The sequence below is a fragment of the Salmo salar genome, chromosome ssa01, assembly GCF_905237065.1.
Source record: "Salmo salar chromosome ssa01, Ssal_v3.1, whole genome shotgun sequence".
Classification (NCBI taxonomy): domain Eukaryota; kingdom Metazoa; phylum Chordata; class Actinopteri; order Salmoniformes; family Salmonidae; genus Salmo; species Salmo salar.
This window is the reverse complement of record NC_059442.1, coordinates 93,331,008-93,350,982: the sequence shown is the minus strand read 5'-3', so window position 1 is coordinate 93,350,982 and position 19,975 is coordinate 93,331,008. Positions and strand designations below refer to the sequence as shown.

The 19,975-nt window shown below is 43.7% G+C and overlaps 1 protein-coding gene across 2 annotated transcripts in view; it reads right to left on the bottom strand.

The window, feature by feature from the left end:
• Positions 1–19,975, bottom strand: part of LOC106610476 (protein sidekick-2) — a 184,772-nt gene that overhangs the window by 122,638 nt on the left and 42,159 nt on the right. For both annotated transcript variants that reach the window (XM_045724513.1, XM_045724510.1), the window contains exon 3: positions 8,675–8,822. In XM_045724513.1, the coding sequence (XP_045580469.1) occupies positions 8,675–8,822 (148 nt within the window). The remainder of the gene's footprint in view (positions 1–8,674; positions 8,823–19,975) is intronic.

Below are 19,975 nucleotides of genomic sequence, written 5' to 3'. Positions count from 1 at the left end.
CGCTCCACAACATATCGCTCTGATGAAAACCTACAGCTCCAAGGTAGATGGAGGGAGGGAGGGAAGGGGAGACATGGAAGAGAGAAGGGAGGCCGGTGCTCATAAAAACAGCCACTCGCTTTTCTGCCCGGGAGCTCTCATGATTTGTAGCTGGCTGCTTGACTTTCCACTCCCTACTGCTGGAGTTATTTTCAGAACTAAGCTATTGAGTATTCATACAATTCATTTTCATCTCTCGATGTCTGAGACACAGTGCCAGATCAATCAGATCTCCTGCCATCCACGTCAGCCTCCTCACACCTACAGTACTCCACCAGGACATATTTCTCCTTGACCACTCCTCCCTGTTCGCCAGGTCAACTAGTCAGTGTGAGGCAGATGAAGAGTTTGGTCTGTTCCGTCACACATACGTTTGAACGCACACACACACACACACACACACACACACACACACACACACACACACACACACACACACACACACACACACACACACACACACACACACACACACACACACACACACACACACACACACACACACACACACGACTACACACACACACATACAAACACTACACATAAAAAACACACACGCAAGACTACACACACCTGCACACACACACATATACGCACACACAGATGTACAAGACTACACACACACACCACATTGAGTAATGCAGAATCCATATTAGACTGACAAGAGGTGGATGTCTCAGGCAGACCCATTAATTGACCACTCTCTCCAAGCAGCAAATTGATAATTGCACAGCGGGTGTCAGCACAGCATCGTTGTTCCTCCTCCTCCTTCGTCTTCTCCTCTCTGTGACTTTCTAGGTACACCGCGTTAGATCGGGCCGTAGCACTCAGAGATAAATCCATGTCTTAACGTCTTGAGAAGAGACGAGAGAGACATTTCAGGATGAAAACGTATTCTAGGGCCCGCCTGAGTCCTGTACTCCTCCCTGTGCCTGATTCACATTCCAATCTGGAAAACGGTGCGGTGCAATTCCAGGTAAATGGGTTTACCGAAGGGGGCTCTGATTATACAGCACATTAAGTCTCGGGAATAACATAACAAATCACAGCGGCCAAATGGACAAGGCCCTTCAATTGCATTCCCATTCAATAAGAGAAGAGTAATGGCTATTAGAGCTAAATAAGTGCTTTCTCTCCCCTCGGCCTCACACAGTCCTGGCACACTGTATTCCAATGAGCATGGGATCCAGTCGGTCTAAACCAATCTAGTGCAGAGCAGATCGGCTAGAATTCGAGACACCAAACCTGTCCAGGACAGTTGATTTCAATCAATTTCAGAAAATCGGATAAGAGACAAAGAAAGCAGTTTGGGTTTTCTTTTGTGAACAGATGACTGCTCATTTCAGTTAAGGTGAGAAAGGGACATATTTCTGTTGTTGCAGATCCACAATGGTCCTAAAGGATCAATATGAAAAGTGTAAAGAACTCAACTAATGCATAGAAGTCTTTCTCTGTGACAAGGACATTCACAGTCTGAAAGGACAGAGCAGTGGATGCCATAAAGAACAGCTGCTTAGGCAGCGTGGCAGAGAGAGAGAGAGAGAGTAGTGGCAGGCCCACTATGAGACATTGCCTCTATCAAGGGGAAAATGGAGGCAGGGGAGCCGAGATGGGGAATTCTCTGAACCACCATGGAACTCCTTTACTTTACACATCCATTGTAAGAGATACAAATATGTTAATTTCCCTGTTCGATCAAGGGAGACCAGTCCAATATGCCTTTGAATGTTGAGGAAAATGTTCCCACCACTCCCCAGAATCTCTCTCCAAGCAGTAGGCTACACCTTCACACAACTAAACCCGCCCAATGTCCTTGGAATCCAAACTCCCTCCCCCCAGGCAGGTATCGAGACTCCCTACTAGGTCCAACGTGACACACACACACGTGCACACACACGTGCACACACACACACACACACACACACACACACACACACACCAAACTCCCAGGTCCAACCCGCACTGCATTTTACAGTGTAATAGAAATATTCTCTGAACAGCATCAATGTGCCAAAGAAGATCAGGAGAAGAAGTGATACCCCTAGGGTCAATTGTGTTAGATTTTAGAAGATGATGGATTGTTTCCATCTTATTACTGCTGCGATTCAGGGAAGGCCCTGTTCTTTAGTGGTAGAGGAGAGAGGACAGAAAAGAAAGACAGACGTAGTGAGGCGAAACCCTGTAGAGCCTGCTGCACATTACACCTCACGTAGAAGGTTAGAGAGAGACAAATCTCTTTATTATTTTGTAACTTTTGTAATGTTTACTGTTAATTATTTTATTGTTTATTTAACTTCTGTTTATTTAACTTTTGTTTATTATCTATTTCACTTGCTTTGGCAATGTAAACATTTGTTTCCCATGCCAAAAAAGCCCCCTAAATTGAAATTGAATTGAGAGAGACAGAGAGACAGAGAGCGACAGAGAGAGACAGATCAAAGATAGTGATAGATTGGTGGTACTGTATATTGCCTCATTATCAATACCCTCATATTCCCCCATAGGGCCTCGCACAATTGGCCCAGCGTTGTCCGGGTTTGGTCGGGGTAGCCCGTCATTGTAGATAACAATGTGTTCTTAACTGACTTGCCTAGTTAAATAAATGATTCCATTTAAAAATATTAAAAACCTGGAGAAGAATCCCCTAAGCAAGCTGGTCCTGGGGATCTGCTCACAAACAGACCCAACATAGCCCCAGGACAGCAACACAATTAGACCAAACCAAATCATGAGAAACAAAAAGATAATTACTTGACATATTGGAAAGAATTAACAAAAAAAACTGAACAAACTAGAATGCTATTTGGCCTTAAACAGAGAGTACACAGTGGCAGAATACCTGACCACTGTGACGGACCCAAAATTAAGGAAAGCTTTGGCTGTACAGACTCAGTGAGAATAGCCTTGCTATTGAGAGAGGCTGCCATAGGCAGACCTGGCACTCAAGAGAAGACGGGCTATGTGCACACTGCCCACAAAATGAGGTGGAAACTGAGCTGCACCTCCTAACCTCCTGCCAAATGTATGACCATAATAGAGACACATATTTCCTTCAATCCAAATCGATACTTCAAGCGTAGAACCTTGAATTTGGACAAAAATACCTGAAAGGATTCCTACTTCCAAAGATTGCCAAGGACTACCCAGCAAAACAACAACCAGCATAAAAAGACTGCCAAGGACTAACCAGCAACACAACAACCAGGAGATCAAGACTGCCAAGGCAAACCCAGCAACATAACAAGCAGGAGATAAAGCACAGAAAAAAACTACAAATAGCGGCCAACCTACATCTGAGTGAGAAAATTTCCAATCCGTAGTTATTTCCAAGTGCCAAGAATGAAAATAACTATATTACAATAATCTCTTGATATCGTAATAAAATATATCTTACTATATGAAGACTCAAATGCTTAGTTAGTACATTGCAGACATCCCGTCAGCAACTTCAAATTGCAATGAGGTGTGAAGTAAGAGGTGTGAATGCCCTTGAATACAATGGCAGCAGAGCACCACAGCCTCCACAACCCAAACAAAGAGGCCTCACACCCCTATCCAGAGGCCACACCCCTATGCAGAGGCAATCTAAGTACAGTCCCCCCCACAGATTTTTTTTTTATCCTGCATGTAAAAGGTACAAGGAGAAGCTCCTCAAAGAAAATCCAGATATGCTTATTTACTGACAACAATGGATACGTAAACAATCTCATCTTCCAGACAGGGATGCAGCATGAGCCCCATCCTCTTCAACATTTATATGAATTAATTGGTGAGGGCACACGGCCTCACCCTACTGGACGTGGAAATCAAATGTTGACTGTTTGCTGATGATCTGGTGCTTCTTTCCCCAACCAAAGAGGGCCTACAGCAGCATCAAGATCTTCTGCACAGGTTCTATCAGACTTAGGCCCTGACAGTAAATCTCAGTATGACAAAAATAATGCTGTTCCAAAAAAGGTCCAGTTGCCAGGACTACCAATACAAATCTATCTAGACACTGTTGCCCGAGAGCACACAAAGAAGAATACATACCTCGGCCTAACTATCAACACCACAGGTAACTTACACAAGACTGTGAACAATCTAAGAGATGAGGCAAGAAGGGCCTTCTATGCCATCAAGAGGAACATAACACTTGACATCCCAAATAGGATCTGTCAAAAAATACTTAACAGTTACGGAACCCATTGCCCTATATGGCGGTAAGGTCTGAGATCCACTCACCAACAAATAATTCACAAAATAGGACAATACCCAATTGAGACTCTTCATGCAGAATTCTTTAAAAACATAGTTTGTATACAACTTAAAACCCCAAACAATGCACGAGTCAGAATTAGGAGTATACACACTAGTTATCAAAGTCCAGAAAATAGCTGTTAAAAATTCTACAACCACCTAAAAGGAAGTGATTCCCACATATTCCTGCACAAAGCCCTAACCTACAGTGAGATTAATCCGGAGAAGAGTCCCCTAAACCAGCTTTTTTTGGGGCTGTGTTCACAAACAGACCCCACAGAACGCCTGTCAGCAACACAATTAGACCCAACCAAATCATGAGAAAGGAAAAAGATAACTATTTAATACACTGGAAAGAATAAACCAAAAAACAGAATACCTGACCACTGTGACTGACCCAAAATGACAAAAATCCTTGACAATGTACAGACTCCGTGAACATAGCCTTGCTATTGAGAGAGGTCACCATAGGCAGACTTGGCTCTCAAGAGAAGACAGGAAATGTGCCACAAAATTAAAGTTGAAGTAGGAAGTTTACATACACCTTAGCCAAATACATTTAAACTCAGTTTTTCACAATTCCTGACATTTAATCCAAGTACAAATCCCCTGTCTTAGGTCAGTTAGGATCACCCGTTTATTTTAAGAATGTGAAATGTCAGAATAATAGTGAAGAGAACGATTTATTTCAGCTGTTATTTCTTTCATCACATTCCCAGTGAGTCAGAAGTTTACATACACTCAATTAGTATTTTGTAGCATTGCCATTAAATTGTTTAACTTTGGTCAAACGTTTTGGGTTGCCTTCCACAAGGTTCCCACAATAAATTGGGTGAATTTTGGCCCATTCCTCCTGACAGAGCTGGTGTAATTAAGTCAGGTTTGTAGGCCTCCTTGCTCGCACACGCTTTTTCAGTTCTACCCACACATTTTGTATAGGATTGAGGTCAGGGCTTTGTGATGGCCACTCCAATACGTTGACTTTGTTGTCTTTAAGCCATTTTGGACATATTAAGCCAACTTTGGACATATGCTTGGGGTCATTGTCCATTTGGAAGACCCATTTGCAACCAAAGTATAACTTCCTGACTGATGCCTTGAGATTTTGCTTCAATATATCCACATCATTTTCCACCCTCATGATGAAACCTATTTTGCAAAGCACCCCCACAACATGCTGCTGCCACTCCCGTGCTTCACAGTTGGGATAGTGTTCTTCGGCATGCAAGCCTCCCCCTTTTTCCTCCAAACATAACGATGGTCGTTATGGCCAAAGAGTTCTATTTTTGTTTCATCAGACCAGAGGACATTTCTCCAAAAAGTACGATCTTTGTCCCCATGTGCAGCTGCAAACTGTAGTCTGGCTTTTTTATGGCAGTTTTGGATCAGTTGCTTCTTCCCTGCTGAGCAGCCTTTCAGATTATGTCGATATAGGACTTGTTTTACTGTGGATATAGATACTTTGTACCTGTTTCCTCCAGCGTCTTCACAAGATCCTTTGCTGTTGTTCTGGGATTAATTTGCACTTTTCGCACCAAAGTATGTTCATCTCTAGGAGACAGACTTGTGGAGGTCTACATTTTTTTCTGATTTATTTTGTGATTTCCCCATGATGTCAAGCAAAGAGGCACTGAGTTTGAAGGTAGGCCGTGAAATACATCCACAGGTACACCTCCAATTGAATCATATTATGTCAATTAGCCTATCAGAAGCCTCTAAAGCCATGACATCATTTTCTGGAATTTTCCAAGCTGTTTAAAGCACAGTCAACTCAGTGTATGTAATCTTCTGACCCACTGGAATTGTGATACAGTGAATTATAAGTGAAATAATCTGTCTGTAAACAATTGTTGGAAAAATGACTTGTGTCATGCACAAAGTAGATGTCCTAACCGACTTGCCAAAACAATAGTTTGTTGACAAGAAATTTGTGGTTTGGTTGAAAAATAAGTTTTAATGACTCCAACCTAAGTGTATCTAAACTTCCGACTTCAACTGTAGGTGGAAACTGAGCTGTACTTGCTAACCTCCTTTCAGTATGACCATATTAGAGACACATATTTCCCACAGATCACACAGACCAACAAATAATTTGAAAACAAACCAAACATTGATAAACTTCCATATCTGTTAGGTGTAATACCACAGTGTGCAATCACAGCAGTAAGATTTGTGGCCCATTGCCATGAGAAAAGGGCATTCAGTATAGCACAAACAAATTTGGAAATACCAACAATATTTATCTGTTAATTTATCTTCCCTCACTGTTCGTACTCCAACTATTTGCACATTGCTAACACACTTTTCATAGCTGATAATTGAACAGTTGAAATGTCTTTATCTTTTTAAACCTTTTTGAGTGCAGTACTTACTACGAATTTCGAATCGCTTTTTGTTGATGTTGTTTCTTCTCACATTTGTTTATTGTTTATTTCACTTGCTTTGGCAATGTAGACATGTTTCCCATGCCAATGAAGCCCCTTGGCATTGAGAGAGAGAGCCACACATGTGGACATCATCTGTTCACCTACTCTGCGTCTCACAAAGACATGGTGGTCAGAACCAAAAATCTAAGATTTCCAACGATCTAATGTCCATTGCTCATGTTTCTTGGCCCAATCAAGTCTCTTCTAATTATTGATGTCCTTTAGTAGTGGTTTCTTTGCATGAAGGCCTGATTTACACAGTCCCCTCTCAACAGTTTATGTGTCTGTTACTTAAACTCTGTGAAGCATTTATTTGGGCTGCATTCTTAGGTGCAGTTAACTAATTAACTTATCCTCTGCAGCAGAGGTAACTCTGGGTCTTGCTTTCCTGTGGCGGTCCTCATGAGAGCCAGTTTCATAATAGCGCTTGACGGTTTTTGAGACTGCACTTGAATTTATTTTTTTTCTTCACATTGACTGACCTTCTTTTCTTAAAGTATTGATGGACTGTCATTTCTCTTTGCTTATTTGAGCTTTTCTTGCCATAATATGGACTTGGTCTTTCACCAAATAGGACTATCTTCTGTATACCACCCCTACCTTGTCACAACACAACTGATTGGGTCAAACGCATTAATTAAGAAAGAAAGATATTCTACAAATGTACTTTTAACAAGGCACACCTGCTAATTGAAATGCATTCAAGGTGACTACCTCATGAAGCTGCTTGAGAGAATGCCAAGAGTGTGCAAAGCTGTCATCAAGGCAAAGGGTGCCTTCTTTGTAGAATTTAAAATATATTTTGATTTGTTTAAAACTTTTTTGGTTACTACATGATTCTATATTTTTTAGTTGATAGTTTTGATGTCTTCACTACTTTTCTAAAATGTAGAAAATAGTAAAAATAAAGAAAACCCTTAAATGAGTAGGTGTGCCCAAACTTTTGACTGGTACTGTATATCTGGAGCCAATCCTTTCACTGTAAATGAGCAGTGCTCCCAGTCTCCCACTCGGGGCTGCCAAGTCAGTGAGAGTGCCAGAGAGACAGAAAGCTATTGCCTCTTTCCAAAAGCACCTCTCTATTTGTCCCCTTTTTTAGTTTAAGAGGTAGAATGCCAAGACAAGAATCCCATTTGAGGCTTTCAGTGGCGCCGCCAGGCACTCAGAGCCTCACACTCCTATTCCCCCTCTCAGAGCCCCCCTATCTAGCCCCAATGTAGTCTGATAGTACCAGGCCTCTCTCTAAACTGGTAAACAAGTCTCCCTCGCTGCCTCGCCTCCATTAGAGGGCAGAATAAATGGAGAGTAGAGGAGAGGCCCTGGGAGTACATTTCACTGAGGCCGAGACCTCTTTCAAGTGATGGAGACATAGTTACAAACAGACAGAACATGCAATCTATCACGCTCTGTCTCCCTCTCTCCTTCTCTTCCTCTCTCTGTCCTCCATGTCACTCTCAGACACATGCACTAACAACCTTACGGCACCCTAGACACATAAAACACGCAGATGGAGCCAACTGATATGAAACACAACATAATGAACAACCCATTCACACTAACACATAATAGACAACATAGCTATTGTTTATCAAATAGACAGCATCTTGAGGTATAAAAACATAACATTTTATTTGACAACAATGAGAGAGAGGGAGAGGGAAGATGGGAGAGGGAAGAAGAGAGAGAATAAGAGAGAGTGGGAGAGAGAAGAGAGAGAGTGGGAGAGAGAAGAGAGAGATAAGGAGAGAGGGAGAGAGAGAGAGGGAGAGGGAAGAAGAGAGAGCATAAGAGACAGTGGGAGAGAGAAGAAGAGAGAGTGGGAGAGAGAAGAAGAGAGAGAGTGGAAGTGGGAAGAAGAGAGAGAATGGGAGAGAGAAGAAGAAGAAGAGAGAGAGAGAGAGAGAGAGAGAGAGAGAGAGAGAGAGAGAGAGAGATAGCTGCATAAGAGACATCATCATCATGCATCTTACATGCGGCTGCTGGGCGGTATCTTGCGTCCGTCTCTGAACCATGTGACCTGCGGCTGGGGAAAGCTCCTGATGCGTGGTGCGGGAACCACTGCCCCCTCCCCCTGAGAGACCGACTGGGCGCGCTCACCCTCCTCAAAACCGCCCATAACTAAATGAAGAAAGAAGAGAAAGAAAGAAAAACAAATGTTTAGTTAGTCTTTGGGAGAATATTCTCTCTCAAAATTGATCCTTTGATTTCTTCGTTTTTTTCAACATCTGTTTTGTGGACTGAGGTGGTTTGACACAGCCTGTGATTGGTTGTCACATATGGAGGCAGTGGGACTGTAGATTTAGTGACTCACTGAGGGAACATGGTATTGACTCAGATCAATCTGTCATAACACCACTAACAAATGTATTTTTTTAATATATTTTTTTCCTTTATTTAACTAGGCAAGTAAAAAATGACCCGCCATTATGTTTAACAGCAGAGAAAACCCCCTAAATGACATTTATCTACTTTAAATTTGATTCATTTTCCAGAAGTGACCCCAACATTAGAAAAAGTGAAACATCACCTTTGTTCATATTTCCATGAAAGCTGTACACCACCAGGGTACAAAGATTGTCTTATGGTCATTTTTGACGCGGCAGTTATAAAATAATTGACACACCACAAAAACCACAAAGACACACATACACACACAGAATGATAAATTGAGATGATGTGTTCTACTGATTGAACTCAGCCAGCAGTTCCTGAAGAGGAAGATCACCACGGTTGACAACTCCCTTGTGTCCTCCTCCCAGAGTGCTAAGAACCTTGGCGTGATCCTGGACAACACCCTGTCGTTCTCCACTAACATCAAGGCGGTGACCCGATCCTGTAGGTTCATGCTCTACAACATTTGCAGAGTACGACCCTGCCTCACACAGGAAGCAGCGCAGGTCCTAATCCAGGCACTTGTCATCTCCCGTCTGGATTACTGCAACTCGCTGTTGGCTGGGCTCCCTGCCTGTGCCATTAAACCCCTACAACTCATCCAGAACGCCGCAGCCAGTCTGGTGTTCAACCTTCCCAAGTTCTCTCACGTCACCCCGCTCCTCCGCTCTCTACACTGGCTTCCAGTTGAAGCTCGCATCCGCTACAAGACCATGGTGATTGCCTACGGAGCTGTGAAGGGAACAGCACCTCCATACCTTCAGGCTCTGATCAGGCCCTACACCCAAACAAGGGCACTGCGTTCATCCACCTCTGGCCTGCTGGTCCCCTACCTCTGAGGAAGCACAGCTCCCGCTCAGCCCAGTCAAAACTGTTCGCTGCTCTGGCACCCCAATGGTGGAACAAGCTCCCTCACGACGCCAGGACAGCGGAGTCAATCACCACCTTCCGGAGACACCTGAAACCCCACCTCTTTAAGGAATACCTAGGATAGGATAAAGTAATCCTTCTAACCCCCCCCCCTCCTTAAAAGATTTAGAAGCACTATTGTAAAGTGGTTGTTCCACTGGATATCATAAGGTGAATGCACCAATTTGTAAGTCGCTCTGGATAAGAGCGTCTGCTAAATGACTTAAATGTAAATGTAAATGTAATGGTTGGCACAGTTAGAAAGAACAAGCCATAGTTCCCCCCTGCACTCCTTGCAACAAAGGGGAGAGAGGCCTTCTCATCAAAGTTTGCCTTCACCCCACCACCACTCTAGTTTCTTACCTCCCAAAGAGGAACAGGAACGTGGACATGGCACAAAACACCTGAGATCAGTGATCGTGAGGACAGGAAGCCAGCCATCTTCCTGGACTACAACCACAACAAAGGAGGTGTGGACAACCTGGACAAGGAGATTGGAACTTACAGCTGCAGGAGGATGTTCTCAGGAGGATGTGTCCTCATACAATGCCTTCATGATATAGAACAAGATCAACTCTACCTGGATGCCTGATAAGCAGAACAAGAGGAGGGTGTTCCTGGAGCAGCTAAGAAAGGCACTTGTAACCCCACACATTCAAAGAAGGAAGCGTCTCCCCCGCACAGCAGCCTCTGCAGCGCTTGTGAAAGCTGTTCAGGGGGCTGAATCTTGTCCTGATTCACCTGAGGATGCAGCTGGGGCAGCAAGAGGAGGAGATGCCAATTCTGCCCCCTAAAGAAGGACTGTAAAACAAATACTATGTGCTGCACATGTGAGAAATACATCTGCAAAGTCCATGCACACACACACTTGCATACTGTCCTACATGTGCTAATTAAAGTTGATTGATCTTTGTTCTTCACATTTTTGTTTTGTATCTATTATCTTATTTAATTATTATTTATTGTTGTTTATACGCCTTGTGGCTGGGGGGAATGGTTCAAAAAATGGGAGAGGACTAGTATTTTGTTGTTGAATTCCTCATTGTACAGTATGTACGAATATGTCACTATGTTGCCAAAAAAGGTCAAGACTGTTAGTTACCCTTCAATAAAATGCATTCAAAACAACTTTCTGCACATTTCTGCTACTTTCTTAGGCCATACAAGTGCTATCTCTTGCTAAAAAATGTAAGGGTTTAGTGAAGGCAGGTCATTTTCTACCCTTAGGACAAGGGGAGCATACATAATATTAAGACTACACAACGGATAAGACAAATTCTTATGACGTCCTACCCCGGCCAAACTCTAACCCGGACGATGGTGGACCAATTATGTGCGGCCCTATGCGACTCATAATCATGGCCGGTTGTGATACAGCCTGGAATCGAACCAGGGTCTGTAGTGATGCTTCTAGCACTGAAATGTAGTGACTTAGTGACCTTAGACCGCTGACTATAAGTGGCTGCTCATGTACCTAGAGAGCCAGCATGAGGGTCCACACTCAGGTTACTAGGGCACGTTGAAGAAAAAAACAGTGCTGTGTTGCTGCATCATTTGAAGCAACACAAACGGAGTCCAGCAACTCCATGAGTCAAGACTACAATATAGTTTAACTCAAAAACTATCACTGAATTGTTTTCATAAAAAAAACTCTAAACAAATTAAATAGATACCCTGAGTGTAAAAAACCATTATGAACACCTACTCTTTCCATGACATAGACTGACCACGTGAATCCAGGTGAAAGCTATAATCCCTATTTGATGTCACTTGTTAAATCCACTTCAAATCAGTATAGACGAAGGGGAGGAGACAGGTTAATTAAATTATTATTTTTAAGCCTTGAGACAATTGAGACAAGGATTGTGTATGTGTGCCATTCAGAGGGTGAATGGGTAAGACAAAATATTTAAGTGCCTTTGAACGGGGTATGGTAGTATGTGCCAGGCACACCGGTTTGTGTCAAGAACTGCAACTCTGCTGGGTTTTTCACGCTCAACAGTTACCCGTGTGTATCAAGAATGGTGCACCAACCAAAGGACATCCAGGCAACTTGACACAACTGTGGGAAGCATTGGACTCATCATGGGCCAGCATCCCTGTCGAACACTTTCGACACCTTGTAAAGTCCATTCCCCAGCAAATTGAGGCTGTTCTGAAGGCAAATGGAGGGGGGGGGGGGTCTTGATGTAGGCTGCTTCATGGCGCTATGGCAACAATAGAACTGCTATACTGTGACTGTCATGTTCATATTACTTACTGTATATTTCACATTATAATGCAGTCTTCTTGTCTTTCTCAGACTTTCTTTATTGAACATAATCATATTTGTTTTGGTGCATTTTAAAGTAAAACATTGTATTGGTAATAAATACATTTTCTAAAGTCCTTAGGAGAAGATGCAGTAAAAACTGTACAACATCACAACGTAGCTTTGCTACCTCCAAGCTGAACATAGCAATGTCGTCAACTAACATTAACTGCGTTTTACACAGGCAGCCCAATTATGATATTTCCCCAATTATTGGCAAAAGAGCTCATCTGATTGGTCAAAAGAATAGTTAGTAAAAAAAAATATTTGGCTGCCTGTATAAACGCAGTCATTGTCACCTCAAACTAAATAAAGGATTGCTGAAGAATCCACAAGGCTTTAGAGTCCACAAGGTTGTTCAAATGAGACTATATGCTTGAGCAGTGGCTGTCCCTGATGCTGTATGCCTAGTTGAGCTACAAGTCATGAAAGACACAGAGCTGGGGACTCAAAACGGTAAGTTTCTGTCAGTTTTCCCACCAAGTAGAGGTTAACCTGTTAGGGCTAGGGGCCAGTATTGACACGGCCGGATAAAAAATGTACCCGATTTAAACTGGTTACTACTCTTGCCCAGAAACGAGAATATGCATGTAATTAGTATATTTGGATAGAAAACACTCTAAAGTTTCTAAAACTGTTTGAATGGTGTCTGTGAGTATAACAGAACTCATATGGCAGGCAAAAACCTGAGAAGATTCCAAGCAGGAAGTGGCCTGTCTGAGAATTTGTAGTTCTTCTTTAGATTCTCTATTGAAACTACAGTATCTGTGGGGTTACGTAGCACTTTCTAAGGCTTCCATTGGCTCTCCAAAGCCTTCAGAAAGCGGATTGAGGCATCTCCTGTCTCTGGGCAGAGTACAGTAGCTCAGTTTGTCAGTGGTCTGCCTGGTGACAAAGAAATTGGATATGCTCATTCACGAGACCACGCTGTTTTTTTTCCCTCTTTGAATGAATACACTATTGTCCGGTTGGAATATTATCGCTATTTTATGAGAAAAATACCATAAAAATGGATTTTAAACAGCGTTTGACATGCTTCTAAGTACGGTAATGGAACATTTTGAATGTCTTTGTCTCGAAATGCGCTCGCGCGTTACCCTTTGGATAGTGACCTGAACGCACAAACAAAACGGAGGTATTTGGACATAACTATGGATTATTTGGAACAAAAACAAAATTTCTTGTGGAAGTAGCAGTCCTGGGAGTGCATTCTGATGAAGATCAGCAAAGGTAATACAATTCTTCTAATACTAATTCTGAGTTTAGTGTGCCTCGAAGTTGGCGGGTGTCAAAATATCTAGCCGTGATATCAGAATATTGCAAAATGTGCTTTCGCCGAAAAGCTATTTTAAAATCTGACATAGCGATTGCATAAAGGAGTTCTCTATCTATAATTCTTAAAATAATTGTTATGTATTTTGTCAACGTTTGTGATGAGTAATTTAGTAAACTCACCGGAGGTTTTCGGGTGGGGATACATTTTCTGAACATCACACACCAATGTAAAAAGCTGTTTTTTGATATAAATATGAACTTGATTGAACAAAACATGCATGTATTGTATAACATAATGTCCTAGGAGTGTCATCTGATGAAGATTATCAAAGGTTAGTGCTTCATTTAGCTGTGTTTTGGGTTTCTGTGACACATATGCTTGCTTGGAAAATGGCTGTGTGATTATTTTGGGCTATGTACTCTCCTAACATAATCTAATGTTTTGCTGTGGCCGTAAAGCCTTTTTGAAATCGGACAATGTGGTTAGATTAACGAGAGTCCTATCTTTAAAATGGTGTAAAATAGTCGTATGTTTGAAAAATTGAAATTATTGTATTTTTGAGGTTTTTGTTTTTCGCGCCACGCTGTTCCACTGGCTGTTGAATAGAGTGGGACGGTGACGTCCCACCTAGCCCATAGAGGCTAAGTATTTTGAAGCCGCTGATCTGAGGTATGTGTGTGCCAATAGGACGCAGTGTTTTGATTCTTGAAATTGTTTACTTACGTTTGTATTATTCTATTTCATTTGTTCCCAGGGGGAAAGGGGAAGGCACCTAGGGAGTGCTTACGAAAGAGGCCTGCGGGCATACATAACCCGTAGCATTTACTGTCTATGCACAATAGGTAAGACCTGGGCGGACCACCTCTTGTATTTTGGTTAGCGCACCATGTGGTGCTAGTTAGGTAAGTAATGGGTAGGCAGGTAAGGTAGGAGAGGGGGCTCTTTAACTTTTAAGGTTTCGGACCGGGGGAATGTCGCTGGAGGCTCCGGACCAGGGGAACGTCGCTGGAGGCTCTGGACCGGGGGGTTGACGCTGGAGGCTCCAGACCGGGGGACATCGCTGGAGGCTCTGGACTGGGAAACGTCTCTGGAGGCTCCGGACCGGGGGACTTCGCTGTAGGCTCCGTGCCATGGATCATCGCTACAGGTTCCACACCATGGATCATCACTGGAGGCTCCGGGCCATGGATCATTACCGGAGGCTTCGTGCCATGGATTATCATTGGAGGCTCCGGGCCATGGATTATCACTGAAGGCTTTGTGCCATGGATCATCCCTACAGGCTCTGGGCCATGGATCATCACTGGAGGCTTCATGCCATGGATCATCCCTACAGGCTCCGGGCCATGGATCATCACTGGAGGCTTCGTGCCATGGATTATCACTGGAGGCTCCAGACCATGGATTATCACTGGAGGCTTCATGCCATGGATCATCACTACAGGCTCCGGGCCATTGATCATCACTGGAGGCTTCGTGCCATGGATCATCACTGGAGGCTTCGGACCATAGATCATCACTGGAGGCTTCTTTCGTGGAGCTGGAACAGGTCTCACCGGACTGGGGAGACGCACTGGAGACCGGGTGTGCAGAGCTGGCACATGGTATACTGGGCCGTGGAGGCGCACTGGAGGTCTGGAGCTTAGGGCTGGCACAACCCGTCCTGGCTGGATGTTTACTTTAGCCCGGCAAGGGCGGAGCGCTGGCATAGGACGAACTGGGCTGTGCAGGCGCACTGGCGACACAGTGCGCAGAACTGGCGCAGGATATACTGGGCCGTGGAGGCGCACTGAATGTCTGTAGCGTATGGCTGGCACAACCTGTCTTTGCTGGATGCTAAACCCAGCTCGACAACTGCAGGGCGCGGGCACAGATCGCACCGGCCTGTGAGTGCGCACTGGCAACACAGTGCACATCACCGCATAACACGGTGCTTGCCTCATCCCTCGCTCCCCACGGTAAGCACGGGCAGTTGCCTCAGGTCTCCACCCTGAGTCTGCCAAACTCCCCGTGTGCCCCCCACCAAATTTTTTTGGGGCTGCCTCCCGGGCTTCCTTCATTGCCGTGCCTCCCTATCTCATCACTGTTCCTCCCTCGCTGCTTCCACCTGTTCCCATGGGAGGCGATCCCTTACGGCCTGGATCTCCTCCCACATCCAGGATCCTGTGCCATCCAGGATGTCCTCCTATGTCCACCTCGTCTTCCCCGTAGGCGCACGCTGCTTGGTCTTCTTGTGGTGGGATCTTCTGTCACGATCGTCAAATTGAGTAGACCAAGGCGCAGCGTGCGTAGAGTTCCACGTGTTAATAAATGAAACTCACCAAAACAAATGCAGAAGCAAACGAAACATGAAGTAATGGTGTGCTCACAGGCACAACACAAAAACAAGATCCCACAACTCAAAGAGGGAAAAAGGGCTGCCTAAGTATGATTCCCAATCAGAGACAACGATGGACAGCTGCCTCTGATTGGAAACCACACTCAGCCAAAACAAAGAAATAGAAAAACTAGATTGCCCACCCCACATCACACCCTGACCTAACCAAACTAGAGGAAAATAAACGTCTCTAAGGTCAGGGCGTGACACAATGACCCTAAGCATGCTGATAAAGCAACACTCAAGTGGTTTAAGAGGAAACATTTAAATGTCTTGGAATGGCCTAGTCAAAGCCCAGACCTCGATCCAACTGAGAATCTGTGGTATGACTTAAAGGAGCTGGAGCAGTTTTGCCTTGAAGAATGGGCAAAAAGTGGCTAGATGTGCCAAGCTTATAAAGACATACGCCAAGACACTTGCAGCTGTATCTGCTGCAAAAGGTGGCTCTACAAAATATTGACATTGGGGGAGTAAATAGTTTTGCAAGCTCAAATTTTCAGTTTTTTTGTCTTATTCCGTCTTTATTTCACAATAAAAAATATTTTGCATCTTCAAAGCGGTGTGCATGTTGTGTTGATGAAATGATACAAACCCCAACCAAAATTCATTTTAATTCCAGGTTGTAAGGCAACAAAATAGGAAAAATGCCAAGGTGGGTTAGTACCTTCGCAAGCCACTGTATATTTCACAGACTCGTGGCTGAACGACAAAATAAATAACATACAGCTGGCGGGGTTTACGCTGCATCGGCAAGATAGAACCGCGTCTCCGGTAAGACAAGGGGTGGCGAACTGTGTATATTTGAAAACAACAGCAGGTGCATGCAACCTAATAGTAAGAAAGCCACTAGGTTTTACTCGCCTGATGTAGAGTTTCTCATGATAAGCTGTAGACCACACTATTTAACAAGAGAGTTTTCATCTATTTTCTTCATAGCTGTCCATTTACCACCACAAACCAATGCTGGCACTAAAACCGCACTCAATGAGCTGTACAGTATATAAGCAAACAGGAAAGCGCTCATCCAGAGGCAGCACTCCTAGTGGCCGGGGACTTTAATGCAGGGAAACTTAAATCCGTTAAATCCGTTTAACCTCATTTTCACCAACATGTTAAATGTGCAACCAGAGGATAAAAAACTTAAGAACACCTTTACTCCACACACAGAGACGCGTACAAAGCTCTCCCTCACCCTCCATTTGGCAAATCTGACCATAATTCTATCCTCCTGATTTCTGCTTACAAGCAAAAACTAAAGCAGGAAGCACCAGTGACTCCGTCAATAAAGAAGTGGTGACATGACACAGAACCTGTTAGGGATAGGGGGCAGTATTTGCACGGCCGGATAAAAAACGTACCCGATTTAATCTGGTTACTACTCCTGCCCAGTAACTAGAATATGCATATAATTGTTTGATTTGGATAGAAACACCCTAAAGTTTCTAAAACTGTTTGAATGGTGTCTGTGAGTATAACAGAACTCATATGGCAGTCAAAACCCTGAGACAAATCCTGACAGGAAACTGAAATCTGATGTGTGGATATCACTTCAAACATTTGCCATTGAAACACACAGGGGCTTGTGAATCATTTAGCACTTCCTATGGCTTCCACTAGATGTCCCCAGTCTTTACAAAGTGGTTTGAGTCTTCTATGGTAGTAACTGACCCAAAGAGAGGTTGTTGATATTGGTCAAAGGGGATGGGCCATTACCATTGTGACGTCGGCGCCAATGGCTACTCTCCCTTTTCGAAACGTTTTGAAAAACAATGCAACCGTCCCAATGGAATATTATTGAAGCCCTGGTTGAAAAAGCCCCTAAAGATTTATGTTATACAATGTTTGACATGTTTGAACGAACTTAAATATATTTTTTTTGCTCATTCCTGACGACAAGTCAGACGCACACGGTACATTTTCACTAGCCTTCGGAGCGCGCTAACACTATTGGGACATAAATTATTAACTTTTTTGAACAAAACTACATTTGTTATGGACCTGGGATCCCTAGAAGTGCCTTCTGATAAAGATAATCAAAGGTAAGGGATTATTTACAATAGTATTTTTGATGGTTGATCGTTCCAAGATGGCTCCAACATTTATAGCCTAGACTTTTTTTCTGGGCATACCACGTCGTTTATTGCAAAGTGTGATTTCCCAGTAAAGTAATTTTCAAATCTGGCAAAGCGATGGCATTGAAGACATGTTAATCTATAAGTCTTTGAATGACAATATTACATTTTAACAATGTTTTCGAATAGTAATTTTGTAAATTGTAGCGCTAATTCACCGGAAGCATTTGAGGGAAAAGATTTTCTGAACGTCATGCGCCGATGTAAAATGCTGTTTTTATATATAAATATGAACTTTATCGAACAAAAAATGCATGTGTTGTGTAAAATGATGTCCTAGGAGTGTCATCTGATGAAGGTTGTCAAAGGTTAGTGCTGCATTTAGCTGTGTTTTGGGTATTTGTGATGCATGCTTGTTGCTTTGAAAATGGCTGTGTGATTATTTCTGGCTGGGTACTCTGCTGACATAATCTAATGTTTTGCTTTTGCTGTAAAGCCTTTTTGAAATCGGACAACGTGGTTCGATTCAGGAGAGGTGTATCTATAAAACCGTGTAAAATAGTCATATGTTTGAGAAATTGAAGTTATAGCATTTATGAGGTTTTGCATTTAGCGCGACGCGATTCCACTGGCTGTTGATTAGGGTGGGACGCAAGCGTCCCACTGGCCCAGACAGGTTAATGACATTTTCAAACTGTCCCTGACTGAGTCTGTAATACCAACATGTTTCAAGCAGACCACCATAGTCCCTGTGCCAATGAAACTAAGGTAAGCTGCCTAAATTGCTACCAACCCGTAGCATTCACATTTGTAGCACTCATGTAAGTCGCTCTGGATAAGAGCGTCTGCTAAATGACTTAAATGTAAATGTAAATGTAGCCATGAAGTGCTTTGAAAGGCTGGTCCCATCAACACCATTATCCCGGAAACACTAGACCCACCCCAATTTGCATACGCCCCGAACAGATCCACAGATGATGCATTCTTTATTGCACTCAACACAGCCCTTTACATTCAGGACAGATGGAACACCTATCTAAGAATCCTATTCATTGAATACAGCTCAGCATTCATCAGCAAAGTGCCCTCAAAGCTCATCACTAAGCTAAAGACCCTGGGACTAAACACCTCCCTCTGCAACTGGATCCTTGACTTCCTGATGGGCCGCCCCCAGGTGGTAAGGGTAGGTAACAACACATCTGCCACGCTGATCCCCAACACCGGGGACCCCTCAGGGGTGCATACTCAGTCCCCTCCTCTACTCCCTGTTCACTCATGACTGCATGGCCAGGAACGACTCCAACACCATCATTAAGTTTGACAACAACACAACAGTGGTAGGCCTGATCACAGACAATGATGAGCCTACATGGAGGAGGTCAGAGACCTGGCCGTGTGGTGCCAGGATAACAACCTCTCCCTCAATGTGATCAATACAAAGGAGATGATTGTGGACTACAGGAAAAGGAGGACCGAGCATGCCCCCATTCTCATCGACGAGACTGTAGGGGAGCAGGTTGAGAGCTTCTAGTTCCTTGGTGTCCACATCACCAACAAACTATCATGGTCCAAACACACTAAGACAGTGGTGAAGAGGGCAATACAAAGCCTGTTCCCCTCAGGAGACTGAAAAGATTTGGTATGGGTCCTCAGATCCTCAAAAGGTTCTCAGCTGCACCATCGAGAGTATCCTGACTGGTTGCATCACTGCCTGGTATGGCAACTGCTCGGCCTCTGACCACAAGGCACAGGTTAGTGCGTACGGCCCACATCACTGGGGCCAAGCTTCCTGCCATCCAGGACCTCTTTAACAGGCGGTGTCAGAGTAAGGCCTTAAAAATTATTGAAAGACTGCAGCCACCCTGGTCATAGACTGTTCTCTCAGTTACTGCACGGCAAGTGGTACCGAGCACCAGATGTAGGTAAAAACTATTC